At 37.0% G+C, this 16,965-nt stretch overlaps 1 protein-coding gene across 2 annotated transcripts in view; it reads right to left on the bottom strand.

The window, feature by feature from the left end:
- Positions 1-1,966: 1,966 nt before the first annotated feature.
- AP3S1 (adaptor related protein complex 3 subunit sigma 1) overlaps positions 1,967-16,965 on the bottom strand; it is a 41,566-nt gene continuing 26,567 nt past the window's right edge. Inside the window, exons 5-7 of one of the 2 annotated variants that reach the window (XM_074952987.1) lie at positions 13,043-13,150; positions 9,569-9,610; positions 2,643-2,762 (exon numbers count right to left, since the gene is read on the bottom strand). In XM_074952987.1, the coding sequence (XP_074809088.1) occupies positions 9,575-9,610; positions 13,043-13,150 (144 nt within the window). In that variant the 3' untranslated portion in view covers positions 2,643-2,762; positions 9,569-9,574. Of the gene's footprint in view, positions 2,763-9,568; positions 9,611-13,042; positions 13,151-16,965 lie in introns of both variants that reach the window. The other variant, XM_074952986.1, reaches the window with a different exon arrangement.

Below are 16,965 nucleotides of genomic sequence, written 5' to 3'. Positions count from 1 at the left end.
CTCGTAAGGGTTGCCAGAAGCAGACGCTGTTCCTCGGCTGCTGGTATCTTACCGTCTGGGGAGACCACGATGACAATTCTTTTATCCAGCAGCAGGTGTGGATAGCTCAGACCCTTAATATTTCTAATTGCTGGGTCTGCAGCCACATCCCAGCCCACTCTCAAACTGGTGTTCCTGTCCTGGCTATCCTACTCAAGTCCCCAGACCTCACCGGAGGGCCTCGTCTGTTTACCAAATTATGGAACAGCAATGACACTTAGGAAGCGGTCGGAATAAATGCATCTAAATGGATAAGTGTGGTGGAGGGAAAAGGTCATCGGTGTTGGGTGTGTAATGGGACAGGGCTGGATCTGGGGAAAAGCCGTTGCCTTCAGCATATTGTGGCCAATGGTGTATGGGATTATTCAAACAAAACTAAAAAGTGGCGGGCCGGGTATGGAGATATGAATTTTTTTTCTCAACCTGGGATCAAACAGAGAAATCAATCTCATGTTCCCCCTACAGTAACCTTAGTGAAAACAATACAAACTTTCAATGTCATGCAAATAACACCACTCCTCGTAAGGAGAATTACCCTGTACCCTTTGGGGGATACTACTCCTCCTTTGCAAACACCTATATGACAAATGGGTGCAACCGACCCTTCCCGGCCTTAATAGGCCATCACTGGGTGTGTGGGACCAGAGCTTATACCGCACTACCAGCTAATTGGTCAGGAATCTGTTATCCCTCCTGACTCTTCCCACAATTCCGAGTGCTAGGAACCTTCCCTCGAGAACGCCTCCGCAATTTCAGGCGAAAAAGAAGGGACTTAACAGATGCCCAATGGTATGTAAATAACATAAGCCCCTTAACCTGGGAAGAGGCCATTGGCGGTTCCGTCATACCATTAGTGGGAGTAATACACCATGCAAAAAGGCTCCTAAGGTTACAAGCAGTAGTTGAAATAATGGCAAATGAAACCGGAGAAAGTTTAAGAGCCCTGGCCAAAGAAACAGGGGCAATCCGACAGATGGCCCTCCAAAACCGTCAGGCATTGGACATAGTGCTGGCGGCAAAAGGAGGGACTTGTGCTCTCATTGGAAAAGACTGCTGTGCGTATATACCAGACAACACCAATGAGGTAATAGATCGTTCTAGCCACTTAGAACAAATCACATATCTTCCCCACGAAGAGCCACGATCTTTATGGAAGTGGCTAAGTAAGCTTTTCAATTTCTCTTGGCATAGGAAACTGGTTGTTTCAGGGAGCCCTAACTCTCCTGTCTGGAATCCTCATAATTTTTGTATGTTTTCAGTTACTTTCCTGTTGTATCCAAAATTGTGTCAGGCATGCTACACAGATAGCTGCCCCAAACCAGAGTACTAATTTGATGATTTTAAATATCCCTGATGAACAAAGAGATAAAGAACGATTGATATGTGGAACCCAGTCATTGTTGGTCATTGCGTAGCTTGACCAAAAGGAGGGATTGTGAAAGTAGAATGAATTATATTGAAATTATAATTCATTAAAGAAATGCATCTGGTGGGTTTGTTGAAATATAGTTGTCAGGAAGAGAAACATTAAGGAGTGTGAGACAAAGGGTCCTCAAACTAATTAACTTAGAGCTTCTACTGAGCTAGGAAATTGGTAAATGTTAGTATGCAAATAAGATATGTATGTATATTTGTCAGTTTCTACTTCCTTTTGTCTCTTATGTTAAATTGGCTTTGGCTTACCTGTATAAATAAGCTAGCTTGAGCTTTTGCAGGGGGCACTGGCAAATCACATGGGTGCACTGGCAAAGCGCTTTGCTAATAAACAGAGTGGTCTGACAAATTCTGTGAGCCTTGAATCTGACTTTGACCTAGGTCAACATGAAAAGATTTTCAGAATTAAGAACACACGTGTGCCACTTTTGAAAACATCTTTTTGTAACAGAAGTCTACACATTTCTACCCATTTTTAATAGAGGCAAATTTCTTCTTCAAAACAATCTTGAATAATCTGTGTGTAAAATTCATAGTTCCAGAACATTCACACAATATTTTAGTATAATTGTTTTAACATTTGGACATCAAAATGATACATTAACACTAACACAATTTTTTTATACACATGCTTTGCTCAACAAACAGGAAGCAAGTGATTTGTTGCTAAGAGTAGATTTCAGACAAAAACATGTTTAGAAGTCCAGTTAATTATGACTTTATTTAAACAAAAACAAAAGACAGTTTAATGTTTTCATGCAACACACACACTCTGATCTTAAATAATCATGACAAACAGCAGAAGTAGATAAGGAATGCTGCACTAATCATAGACCTTAGTGGATATACAAAAAGACTCAATATTATAGGTTATATAAAGTAAAGAATATCTTAAATACTTTTCCAAAATACTGCAGCAGCCAAGACAGTGATATGCCTTACAAGGGCATAGGAATGGAATTTAGAAAATCACACAGGAACTACCCATTTCCTTTAAAATCATTGCGCAAGACAAAAGCAACATTCAACTTCACATACTGATTTTACACAGAATTTCTATGAAGTACCTTTACTTTTTATCCAAATAACAAAAGTTAGAAATGTCTTTGTTTGGTAAACCTCAATTACATTTTTCCTTGATTTTACCTGTAGTAGCCATTTTATTTAAAAGAGGGCAGGTTTGGCACTTTTATACTGATGTCACCAATATTAATATTTCTTGGGATCTCTGGAAGATTCATATTCTTTACAGCTGACACAGCCCGGGCTGGGGCTCCTGCTAAACCAGCCTGTATATAGAAGTAAAGAAAAAAATACAACACAGGTGAAGCCTATTATTACAAGTGGGATAGGCAGACAACAGTAACATTTAAATTGTTCGCACGGTTATGAGATTAGAAAGACCAGATGGTAGTTTGGGTTGGAATGAAATGGGTTATTTGGAAATACTAAACCAGAAAGAGAAAACAGTTCACACAACGTCTAAAATATTATGGAAACACGCTGTGTCAATTTGATGAAAAGTATATGGGAGTAGGGAAGGACCAGAGGAAACCAGGCTAAGTAATATTTACGTTGTAAAACCACCACACTGAGATATAGCTGAAGCTAACATACTGTCTTTAACTTGTACTGATCCTAAAGCCACTTACATGATCCATAATCTCAAATCATTGAGACACCTGCAATTCCTAAGAATACCGAGACATTAACAGTCATAGCTTAATTTTATTGGCTTGAGTCAAGTCAAACATTAAACAATTGTATTTAGTGTTAATTTCCTCTGCTCTGGTCTTTAATCAGTTAAAGTCACTCATTAATCTGTAAAATAAAAGAACATTTTACAACTAATTTTATTCTAGTACTGCCATTTAGACAAAGTTGCTGCCATGCCAGACCACGGGCTAGATCCTCAGCTGGTGTAAACTGACATAGCTCTGCAAACTTCTATGCAGCTATACCAATTTACAGCAAACTAATGATCTGATCCCAAGTCTGTACAAGGGGCAAAAAACCCATACAACTCTTTATTTTAAAAGTTTTTTGCACAGTAGCTGGTTTTCTAACGATTTATTCTAGTATTTCTTTTAAAAAGTAATGACTTGAAAAATACATAAAATACATTTAGGATCAAAGGCCCATATTTTTAGAACTGCACCACCACCAACAAAAATGTAGTACTGGAATGTACACAACTGCACACAATCACAGCAATTACGTGCATGCAATTCTGAAAAGCGGGGCCTAACATTTTCAATGGAATGCAAAACAAAGCATGAATCATTTGAATTTCTTCTGCCCACTTACTAACTATGCTGATTTTTTCCCCTTTAATATTTAAGGGGGAAAAGTGCTCATGAGTTAAGTTTTTTATGCCAAGCATTATTACCCTGTAGATTTTTTGTATGGCCAAATGACAAGTTGTATCCCTTGAAAACAAGGATTTGTAGTAGAAATACTGACTAATTTCCAACTCAGAGCCCTATGGGATACAGAGAACCTCTCTCCATTATTAGTTTCTAAATACAGGTGTTCCTAATTGAAAAGCATAAAGAATTATTTAAAGATAGAAACTAGAATCAAATCACCATTGTATTTACTAGTGTGCAGAAAAGCTAAAACTTATTTTAAACACCATAACTTTCCCCCTTAATAAAACAACTCATTGCACATGTATGGTCAGATGTAGAATGTGAGAACAAGACTGACTGTCTTGCTGAAACATATGTAGAATTTACCTGTGTCAGTATTTCAGGTTTACAACACAGGAAAGAGACCCAAAAGCAGCTAGAGTGTTAGATAGGCTGCTGGCTACTCTCACTAATATTACTTTTTTAAAAGTCTGCAAAATGGTTTTAAAAAGCAAAAGGTATTTGGAAAGATAGAGATTTAAATTTAATATTCTCTAGATTAAGAACATTAAAACTTGTCTATCGAGGCTTAACATAGTGCTTAATACATTAACAATTTTTTTAAATTAAATTTACATAGGCAATTCTCAGAACTAACGATCTTAGAAAGCAATATTCCTGTACAATATTTATACTTGGGGGACTTAAGTAATGAGCTAATATAAACAAACGGCAAGAAAAAAAATGTAAAAGCTATTCCAATAAACAAAAGATTAAACATTTGGAGATGGAAGATATCTAAGATTTTATTCTAAACTGGGTAAGGACCCTGAATTCTGAGTGAGCAACATGGCAAGAAAGAATGGTGGTTTTCTGGAGACATCTGATTCATACTTGTTCATAATAGTATTTTCTGTAATTAATTACTGCTCAAAGTACAGTCTCTACATGTAATGTATAATGTTTTTAAAAGATAGTTTGTAGTATTTACAGTAGTTGGGCTAAGGTGCATGTGACATCTGTGGTATCAGCTTGCAGTGGTGAACAAAAACCCCACAGATATGCAACAATTCATTAGATATTGCTACGCAATATCCAGATTTAAAGACGGACTACAAAGTGGAACAGTATTTTTTCTCTCTACCGTTCTTTTACAAGGACTAAAGTTGATCTAAGATTTTCCCCAACCCTATACAATTTTGTTTTTATACAAAAGACAGAAAAACCTAAGATGAAATTCTCACTTCTCTGGACTTTTTATGCCCCGTGGAAGGGTTAGTGCAGTGCAAACGGGCTCTTAAACTTTCGGATCCAGCCACAGGAGGATCAGGGTTGAGGCAGATAGCTGTGAGTGTCTTCTGTGGACCCCTCACAAACACTGGCATAAGAGGCATGCCAGGTTGAGAAGGGCATATCAGGGGTGGTACTGTAACACTAGAGATTCCAGGCAGTGCTGCAGCACACAGGAAGCCGGCCATGCTGCTGTAACTTAATTGGTGCCCCATCCCCACCCTGGCTGTCTAAATGGTGCTGGGGAACATGAAGTACACCAGAACTGGGAAAGCTTGAAGCCACTTCATGGGCTGAGGCACAGTACAGAACCTCACCTAAAAAGAATACCAGAAGTACTGTACCCTGACTTCCCTCTTGTAGCTGGAAAACTGTCACCATCATCTCAACTCCATGAGAGCAGAAGTCAAGACCTGGTATTACTAATATAAAAACTCACAAGTAGAAATTTTTTAAAAAAACCCTTGAGGCTCACTTTATACATCACACAAGAGCACTGCCAAGCACAGCACTACCTTTTTTATTGTGGTTTGCCTTTAAAAAAACATAATGCAATGAGATAATGCAACAAGAAATTGATTGTAAAACCTCCTTTTTCATTTGCGAGTCTTGCAACATCTGTATTAATACACAAATAACTGTTCAGAAAGTTTTACAAGATGCCAAAGAAAATGTGAATTTCCTCCTCTAACTTGATTTCTCTCTCTTTTAAATACAATATTGAGTTGCCGGAGAAAAATCCTTTGAGCAATTCCAAGAATAGGACAATGTAAACTGTTTTCCATACAGAAGATGTAAATACTGTTAAAGCAACAACAAAAGCAATGAATTATACAATTCAAAACGTAAACAATGGGAAACGAGCAAAATACTATAAATAATGCACGTGGTCCACATAGACAGACATGGGTGGCAATTTAAAACACAGATGTCTTTCTAGGTGACTAGGATGGAGATCCCGTACCCTAATTTAATGCAGATTAGGGTTCAGGCAAAAATTTACTCTAATTTAATGAAGGATAATTTTTCTTTTTTGAATGGACAAATAAAAACTTGAACATAACTGGCCATTATTTTTACCTACCTGCAGCTATCCTCTTTACATAGGCTTACAGTCCCTGACTCCCACCCCAAGAAAATGAAGACATAATTGAGAATTATTTAAAATACCATAATTGACACCCAAAAAATAAAATAATTAAAATAAAATCAAAAATACAACACTACACTTTTAACTAAACTTCATCTATGACAATTTTGGTTTAAGATCAAAGAATATCCATGATAGAAGGACTATGGCATTTCAGATTGCCTCTTTTCTGCCTGCAAGTGAAACAGTTTCCAGAGTGAAAGATAAGGATTCATCTTCATACACTAGAGCGTAGACATTCTCAAGCCACCACTCCCTTTTCTCCTAAAGTCCTCCTCTTTATTAAATGGATTTGTGATTTGACATATGTCGCATTTACATACTGCAATGCCCTTTTAGCACAACCATTCTCACAATTTTATAAGCACAAGACAAAGTCATACAGTACTTCTAAGACACACTGAACAGATTTTTAGATTAAGAGGTCTAATAAAAAAATATCTGACAAAAGGTATTACAGTAACAAAAAAAAGTAATCCGCAGTAAAAGTAGTTTGTGTTTGTATTAAGTTATTATATATTGAATGCATCAGCAGACTTATCAATGTTTAGTATGTCAAGTAGTAAACTGGTGATCAATTCTGCTATTTTTCTGTAATTCCTGCTGCCAAGAGAAAATTTAATTTATGAAGGAAAAAAGGAATCACAAGAAATACTTCAAATTCAATTTGTTCATAAAAGGTTTGTGGCAGGTACCTGATGAGAAAGTAGTTACTGTAATATTGCACAGTATAGCTTTCAACTATTTTTATTATTCAATACTTTAGAAGAAAAGTTAGGGTGGCGAAGGAAAAATTATAACACTTTAAAAAACTAAGTGGCAAGCCTTGATCATGCAGTGAATTATGAAGGTTCACAGCAAGCAAAATGACCTAAGCAAGTGAAAATGACATTTTTCAAGCATGTTCATGAAGTTTTAGAAGTACGGTATGAACTTGCATATAGCTGTTATTACAATGAACCAAACACCGTATTTTCCCCCTAGCTGCTTTGTATTCTCCATTTCACTGTTAAAAAATGTTGTACACTAATCCTGAAACACCTGACATGTTAATACTTTATTCACAGCCACTGCAAGAATGTTTGTAAATCTGATAGTATACTTAAAGGCTTGTGGCTTCAACATGAATTATCAATGCCACATAAGAAACTTTAAATAATATGGCTGTTTTGCCTGAGATCAAAGCTAGCACATTCCGTTGAGTAGCATGAACAGAAAATGTTCTTCTATTTATCAAATGAGAAATTTCAATTCACTTAAATACTAAATATGGTAGGTATAATTTGAGGTCATTATTTTGTTAATATGGTAGTTATATGTCACAATATTCTTTCCTGATAATCCTGGTATAATGTGTTACATGAAGATAACCCTAGAAATGTTGATTTTATTCACATTTTTTAAAAGATCTCAAGTACACAGGAACAGATTACTGGTGCTTTTGAAAGTTTAGGTAATATTCATGTATGCTTCTTACTAGACAAATGGATAAATATTTAGGCTGCCCTTCCAACAGCTCCACAAGCTAACTGTTATAGTAAAAAGGAGGGACAAAAATATGAAGCTTACTTGAAAATGAATTAATGAAGGCTGAAACCCTGCTAGAGAAACTGGTCTTTTCCATATGCATTGGAATGTACTTGGATATCACTGCTGCTGGTGTTTTATACCAACTCCTCTTCCCAGAGGAAGTATGATTTCAAAGCAGCAGGGTTATGAATAGGATGAAAGGATGCAATACAGAATAAAAAGGAATGATCATGTTCTCTGCTCATGAGGTTAGATAAATGAACAGAATTAGAGAAAAAACAAAATGAAGTCTGCAGGTATATCAAAATGAGGCCAAACAGATAGAAGACTTAGACATACTCTTAGAAATTTCAAGCACTTGAATCACAAAGATAGTAATGGATGGGAATGATTTTTTGTTTGATTGTTTTTTCTTTAAATTGCCAGACCCAAAAATAAAAAACAGAACCTGCGAACACAACAGAAAACAAAAAAAGTAGCAATATGCCAAAAACTATTGAAAAATTAGCTCCTCTTTCTTACATAGTGAAATATGGCTTATTTTCAGTGACTTGAGGATGAGGATGGTAATTTGTTTAGATTACTTCCTTCATATAATACAAGAAGTTTCAAATTCAAGTAAAATATGTTCTTACCATATAAAATATTTTTACACTAAGCCTTAAAATGCAGAATAGTAAAACCTGACTTCAGATAAGCTATACTTGTTGAAATATTCTTTAAAAAATCATTTTAAAAAGCAGATTTATTTCAAAGGTATTCTACAACTAATGCACATTGACATTTAAATTACTGTGTTGTACTTAATGTTTCAAATAACCAGGGTCAAAGGGGCAGTCGGCACATTCTGAACTTAAAATGTACACTTCCTTGTCCTTTTCCAAATTCTTTTGTTCATATCTGACTTGGATCGCTGGCTGTTGCTCCATAAGACTCCCGGTGAAAATACCAGAGTGTCTCCTGAAGAAGGAGCCAATGATCCACAACTTCTCTGGACATCAGCACTTGCAAAAGGAGAAAAATATACATTTGAAGTTCATTATGTGCCGACTGTCCTTTGACCCTATTCATTAGTGACATTTAGCACAATAACTTAAACCTTAAAAAGCCAATTATAACATCTGTAGGTCATCTTTACATTTCACCTCTATAATTTTAAATTCTATGGATTATTCAGTATTTATTTGGGATTAAACTTTTAAAACAAAAATGCTTTGTTGTTTATGTGCAACTTGTTCTAAAATTTCACTCCAATGCAAGAGCATAAAGGTTCTGATTTTTAATTTGAAATACTGAGTTTGGAAGCTGTACCATTAGAGCTAACACTAACTATGTTAAGGCTCTCATCGGTAGAATGTTCCTGACCATACACTTAGAGTAAGTTTTTCAACCACGTGACACTGCACTAGTAATGTCAGCTATTTGTGTGCTCAACTGTTATTCAGATTAATATTTTTTAATTAAAAAAGTTCCACAATTTTTGTAATTTAAATGCTGACATAAAAAAACCCAAAGTTAAATTCTACAATGTAGGAAGAAAAATAAAATAAAATAAAGAACATATGAAGTAAATGACAAGCTAGTAAAATACACTCTGGCCAAGAAAAGATGAGGGAACTACAAGAAGAAAGTAGCACAAAAAGTAGGCTACAAGGACTGGCATGGGTATATTAACACATAATTTTTGAGTCTGGCCTAAATAATTTATTGCCTTTGACATCATTTTGCTTTCCCTTTTTGTTAAAAATACATTTTTTCTCAAAGTCAGCAATACCTGTGTCTACCTGTCCTGTCTGGGAGACTGAAAGATAAAGGTCTGTAAGAGAGAAGAATGGAAAGAGCTAGAAAAGATCAGGAGGTTTGGAAAAATGAGGTCCAACTTAAAAGTAAGACTAAATTCACACCCATCTTAACACCCCAAATAGAACACAAGTAGCCCAGTTTTAGCTGTGGACCTGATAGCATCCCAATGATCTTCTCCCAAGCTTCCCTCCCTTAATCCCAAATCACAGTAATGTTTTTGGTTCAGAGGGATTGACCAGGAATCCATTCAGGGACCAACAATGCTGCTCTGTAGTCACATGTGTCAGCAATGAAGCGCACGCGACACACTTCCCCTCCCTCCAGAAAGGGGCATATTGCCTCATATTCTCATAGTCCAGGTGACAAAGGATTATAGCCAGAAATCAAACCTAAGACTCCATCACAACAATGCAAAGTGCTATTATTCTGCCAAGGGCCCTGGCTAAGCAGTCTTTGGTTTGATAAAGGAGTTTGTTACTCACATTTGTGAATGCAATAAACACATGTTTAATTCTTCATGTTAAATTTCAACTGAAATCCAATAAAAAAAAATTGGAGCAGCTTAACTGTTCAAATGTTTATGACATACAACGGTAAGGCAGACAAAATCTACATATAATCATCTTGCATTTTATTCTATTGAAACTGAACCCAAAACTGAACCCCACACCTATCCACCCACTTTATATTAAAATTTAAGTGAAATGTAGGTAATTTCTGAAGATGTAGGCTAAATATATTTCATGAAATTTGCCATTTTAGCTGCAAAAGGAAAAGCAGCTTATCTTTCATACAACTACTTTCTGGATCCAAGCATTTCTAATAGATGGAAACCATACTAAAAGTCAAGAGCTGTAAAGTGTTTGGAAGCCTTGGTAATTTTACGAGTATGAAGTACAAGATCCCATTGAAAACAGCCTCTGGAGAGCTTTTGTTCATTTATTTCTAATGTTGTTTCAATCAAAGGTTATCAAAATGACAAGATCCACTGGTTTCTAAAAGTTGTCTGCTACAAAAGAACTTTAATATATACCACGTAGATATATGTTTCAGTTTAAGGTTTGTATCTTGTCAGTTCACCTTTGGGAAAATGAGCTGAGACACAATACCTTTAGTCAAAAAGGAAACAGGAGAAGAAATAGTGATCTGGGAAGAAATGAAGATTAGGTATACATGTAACAAATGACTAATGAATTGACTGAGTAAACATTCACCATGGACTCTAGAGTATCATAATATTATATTAACTGTCAGAGCTGAAAAAGAAACAGTAACTGTACTCAAAATCTGCATTAATGAAGAGCAGATTGTGAAGCTATCCACTCCATCCCAGTCACCAAGTATTTCAGTTTACTACTACTATAATTTTACCTTCTATAATTCATTGCTCTATACAACAGGCAAAACTGCTATGTGGCTAATATATGGAGCCAAACTTCCTATGAGCCAAATTAATTACTTGTTTGTATTTTTCTACCAATTAGTTTTGTATTTCAGGCATCATATTAAGAAAAAAGTAGTTAACTTGCAGATGAGGTAGTGGGAAACAATAATTAATAGGGCTCACTGCACTCAACTGACAGATTTGAGATGAGTAATCAGAAGACTGTTCTCTGGCTGATTTAGCAACAGAATTAACAAGTTAGTGAATAAATACCTTAACTAGTGTATTTAGGCAGAGCTTAAAGAAGTTCTTCAAACACCATGACATAGTAATCTTAAGAAATTGTGCCTCTTAAACCTTAGGTTATTGTCTTGCTGTACCCATCATAGAAAAATATGTAAAGAAGTTACTCAGATAGATCTTACCTTATTTTATAAGGGGGAAAAACAAACAACATTTACTTGGGCAAGATCAATACTTTGTCAGAAAGTTAAACGGCATTTTGGGCATCTTATTAAAATTCTATAATTTATTATTGGGCACACATTGGCATAAACAGTATCATATCATTGTCAACTTGTGTGTTTCTCAGTCAGTGCTGTGCTGCTTCTTGAAGCGACTAAGAAGTGGTGCAAAATGGAAAATCAGAGGCACAGACAGACTGAAACGGTTGCTATGCCAGATTACGAATTAGGAGTAACAGTATAAATAGCTGGACATAACATAGCTTCAGAGCTCTTTTCTCACTTAATTTGGTAGATGTAATAAAAATATTTGTTAAAATGGAAACTATTAAATTTGCAGTGTTTTCCCAATTTGAACGATAGCAATGAGCTTCCAGAAAAGGATAAATTGGTCAGACACAGGATTATCGCCTCTCACAAACAAGGATCAGCCAAGGAGGTTTAGCTAACATATTGCTGGTTTACGCTGCAAGTGACACAATATATAAAGATCATAACATTTTATGTCACAGTTATATTACTTCTCGCATTCTCCCCACTGCAAATTAAATTCAGCAGTACTAAACTAAGCCAATTAGATATCAAGTTCTGCAGAATCAAACACTTGGCACTGAATTTATTTAAACTACAGTTATATCCTGCCAGTGAATTGGTGATAGCCATAAGTATAAATTTGAGCACATTTGCCTACTCAAATTTATCTGGCCATTGTACATACAGAATGCAATCTTCCTATTTGAAGGTACACTGAAGACCAAATCTTAGGGTTTGTCTGCATGAACAGTTAGACTGTGGCAAACTGAAAAGTAGAATCTAGCCAGCACTTGCCTACTGCAGTCTCGCTGTCCATGCGTAGCCTGCTGACATGCCTGAACAGTTCATTACTGCGCTTTAATCGATATTCCTCTTTGAACTGGGACGAGCTCAAAGTGCTCTAACAAACTGTGCGCATCAGCAGGATGCACAAAAATAGTGAGACTATGGCAGGGTTGTGTGGGGTAGCTTCAGATCCCAGGTTCTGCAGTCAAATTGTTCGTGTAGACAAACTCTTATCGCTGCAAATAATGGCAGAACTCCCAGCTGTTAAATGGGACCAGGATTGGGCTTTAAATGCATAATTACCCTCCCACTTCCACCCCAGTTTATCATTTTGTGTTGCAGTATTACTATGACACCGAATACACTCCCACTTATTTAACACTTTACAATCTTGTTCGGAGATAGGTATATATATTTTTTCCCTTAAGTTCTACAGCCAGTATTGGGTTCCATCATGAAAAAACAAACAAACAAAAAACAAGAAGCCAGAGGTCTTGAGTGAAAGAAATTTAAAGGACTACCAATGCACACTGATACCAATGGCAGATGTGGCTTTGTTTGATAAAAGTAACAAAAGAATAATTAGCTACTATTCTATGCAGTTATCACAGAAGATGAAACGTACCACATACTAAATGTGCAGTGTCAATTTTTAGCACTATAAGCAAGCAGCTGTATCTCGGATGGTATTGAAGGACAAACAGCACAGGTTGCATATCATGCAGATATTATGATCATGCTTTAAGTTAAAGGTCATTATAGAGTCTCTCAGCCTTACCTCAGATTTCTCCAGTTTATTTTGTGCATCAATTTGAGTGACAATTTCATTCATGTTGGTCTCCAAAACCATTCCACCCATGACCATCTCAGCGAGAATGTTATGGACCTAAGAAAGATCACAAAACAATATTTATTTTAATCAGCAAAATACTGTCTGAGTGTTAAGGTGCCAACTACACCACTTACAGAAAATTTATATTTCTGGGTAATATCTAAACAGCCTTTTAAAAATTGTAGGGTCCAGAAAAAGTTGACATGAGTCCAAAGTCCACACAGCGAGATCATCAGCACTGCCTGTTTGATGACTAACACCGGAATAAGTGGGAACACTAGTCTCCATTCCCTTTTTAGTCTTTTCTGCAGAGACTGCCAACAAGGGTGCCAATTAATACCAGGTACACTAATGTTTTTAAGAAGGGAGCATTTATGGGATTAAAAACATTGTTCAGAAACATACATAAGAGCAATGAGCACCTTCGACAGGCAGTTTTTTGGTATGAAATAAAAAATATATCAGTTTAAGCTAAAATAACCAGATAACTTTCATTCCGTAACAAACCAGGCAGGATTAAGGGAAGTAGACTTCAGCTAGACAAGGAAGTTGAGTTAATATCTTTTATTGGATCAATTTCTGTTGGTGAGAGAGACAAGATTTTGAGCCACACAGAGCTCTTCTTCAGGTCTGGGAAACAAAAAAGCAAAATGCAAGGTGGAACAGATTGTTTAGCATAAGCAGTTAGCACACACTGTAAAGTGGCCCTTTAACACCTCTGCAGTCATAAAACAAAAAGAGGGGGTTAGCGGGTTATAGATTATAGTAGTAAACCATACATCCAGTGTCTTTGTTCAGTACATGATTTTTAGAATCTAGCAAAATAATGAATTTAAGCTCCCAGGCTTGTCTTTTGATAGTGTTGTGCATGTTTCCTTTGAAGATGAGGACTGATAGGTCAGACACAGAGTGATCGCTTTGTGAAAAGTGTTTGCCCACAAGTGATAAGGTTTTTTTGTCTTTCATGATTTTCCTGTGTATGCTCGCTCAAGCACGCAGCGATTGTCTGGTTTCACCCACATAATTGTTATTGGGGCATTCAATGGACTGGATGAGGTATATCACATGTTGTGATAGGCACATGTAGAATGTGTGGAAGGTGTGTTGTGTGTGTGGGGGAGTGCCGATCATTGTAGCAGTGGAGATATTTCTGCAGGTTTTGCATCTGTTGTTCTGACAGGGCCTGAAGCCACTTTGAACTGATATGTCCCAGTCTGTGGGGAGCTTGCTTTTGATGATGAGTGTGGAAAGGCCAGGGGGCTGCCTGAAATCCAGAAGTGGGAGTTCAGGAAAGGCCTCCCACAGGATGCAGTACCCACTGAGTAAGGGCTGTAACCCTGCATGGGCTCAAGTGTGGGGTGGCAGGCGACAAACAGGGGCATGTGGTCAGAGGGGGTCTTATCTCTGTATTGAAGCAGGCTCTCTCAGGGCATTTGGGTGGCCCATTCCATGACATGATCTACTTCTCTGGTGGAGTGTCCCCATCAGACAAAGGCAGCCATAATGTGCCAAGATTTACATCCTGTAGCACACGCTGTGGCATCACAGATTTCTTGGGGTGGCTACTGCATCCATGAAGGTAGACATTGTGTTCTGTGGGTTTTTTGTATACGGTTGTCTACAGGGCTCTACTGCTGAAGTCAATTGTGGTGTCCAGGAAGTTGATGCTAGTGTGGGAGTGTTCCAGAGAGAGTTTAATGGATGAATGGTGGTTGTTGAAGTTGTGGTGGAAATCTATGAGGGAGTTTAACCAATCTGTGCAGAGGATGAAAATATCATTGATGTATTTCAGGTATATCTTTGGTTTCATGGTGTATCGGTGCAGAATTTCTTCTTCAAAGAGGCCCATGAAGAGGCTAGCATATTGGGGAATCATCCTAGTACCCATGGCTGTTCCCATGGTTTGAAAAAAAAGTGTATGTTGCTGTATATAAAATTGTCATGAGTGAGGATGAAATGGATGAGTTTGGCAATGTATTTGGGGGTAGATATGAGGACTGCCCATTGTCTTGTAAATATCTGAGGCAGACAGCGATTCCATCATTGTGTATGGGCAAATGACATCCATGGTGGCAAGGATGGTGTTCTTATCAAGGTTAATATTGCTGAATTTGTGAAGGAAGTCAGTTGTGTCCTGGAGGATGCTGGCCCTTTGTGGGGTGAGTGGTGTGAGGTCAGTTTCTATGAGCCCTGATATTCCATTAGTAAGAGTGCCATGGCCAGATATGATGGATTTATCCGGGTTCCCTTGTTTGGGTACCTTGGGAAGCAGAAGATCTCTAGAATGGGTTTGTGGGGGATGAGTTTGTAGACTCTCTCTTGGTGTTGTCTGGGGAAGGTTTTGATGGTATCCTAAAGCTCCTGGGTAAACTGTAGTGTGGGGTCTTTTTTAAGTTCTTTATCATAGGTTGTGCCGGAGAGTAGTCTGTTGGCCTTGTTAACGTTGTCATCACGGTTGAGGACTACAATGGCACCCCCTTTGTCTGCTAGTTTGATCATTATCTGGTGGTTAGATCTCAAGGACTGCATGGCTGTCCTCTCAGCAGTGGAGAGATTATGGTGGATCTGAAGTTTGTTAAGGATTTCGTGGTTAATTTTTTTCCTGAACCATCTTTTCTCTCTAATATCCTGGGACTGAAACAGCTACAACTGCGCCTGCAGACTTTAGATGTTCAGTCTAATCCTAGAAAATATCTGACTAAGATTGTTCTTGCCCTCCTAACCCCCGAAAATAGTTTATTACTGGATTCAAGGTTACTCTTTTCTTCTTGAGAGATTGCTAAACCATTACTTTGCCACAAGAGTTGTTTTGGGTGATAATTAAATGGAAAACTGATCAAGCCTCTTTAGAAATGAAAACTTATGGAAATAAATCTATCAAAATGAAGTTCAGTCCCATTGCTGTATTCTGTTCACCTTTAAATCCATCTTATGGCATTTGTTTCCTGAAGTCATTCATTTATGTGAAACACGTACTTAAGAGAACATTGTCCATTGCAGATGCTTTAACAACTTCTAGGACAAAAGTTACATTTCTCAACATGACATCCTCCAAAACGACTCAAGCAGAATATTAAATTTTTGTGGTTTGCAACTGCTACAATGCTACATTTACTAATAATTTAATTTTTTAAATAAATTATACGTATTTACAGTTAACATTGCTAATTCCCAAGAGAGTCTGAATTTTCAGATTGTCCCAGGTATTATAAATCAAATAATTTTGTGCCTCTCCAGTAAGCATTTTCAAAATTAGACAAATTGTTTTTTAAGATACTGTTTGAAACACAGTTTAAGTGTGTAACACACACCATCTAAGTAGTGTGGCCTACTCTCTTCACCAATTTATGGCAAAGTTATTCTAACTACCTCTAAGTTCTCAAGAAAATTTGATTACATTCTCAGAAACGGATAAGTAATATAACAGATGTAGGTTCAATGAACTTGAACCATAAAAAATTGTAACTACGTGGGATGTTTAAAAGACGAGGGAAGACCCGGGGGGAAAACCTGCCCTATTCATTGCTTTTCTTTGCTCCAATTTAGAAAATTCACATGGTGAAAACGTTCCAGAATATGTATTTAAAACATTTACCATACATGTAGCTGCAAAGATGCAGGAGGCAGTTTCAAAAAGAGTAAAAGTGCCAACAAAATCATCTTGATAGTTCAAAAATAAAAGCCATTTTGAAGATGAAAGTGCTGATGAAAAACATTTAAATCTCTGAGCCCTAAATTGTGGAATCAGCCCACTATTACTACATTAACAATTCTTTGAGTTATCCACATTGATTCAGATGTATTCTATGCTTATGTCCTGGTTTCAGGAAAAATAGTTTCCATACGTGAATTAATCTTGGCTATATATT

Source organism: Natator depressus, chromosome 5 (genome assembly GCF_965152275.1).
Source record: "Natator depressus isolate rNatDep1 chromosome 5, rNatDep2.hap1, whole genome shotgun sequence".
NCBI classification, from domain to species: Eukaryota; Metazoa; Chordata; order Testudines; family Cheloniidae; genus Natator; species Natator depressus.
Note: the sequence above shows the minus strand (reverse complement) of the source record. Positions and strands in the feature narration are given on the sequence as shown.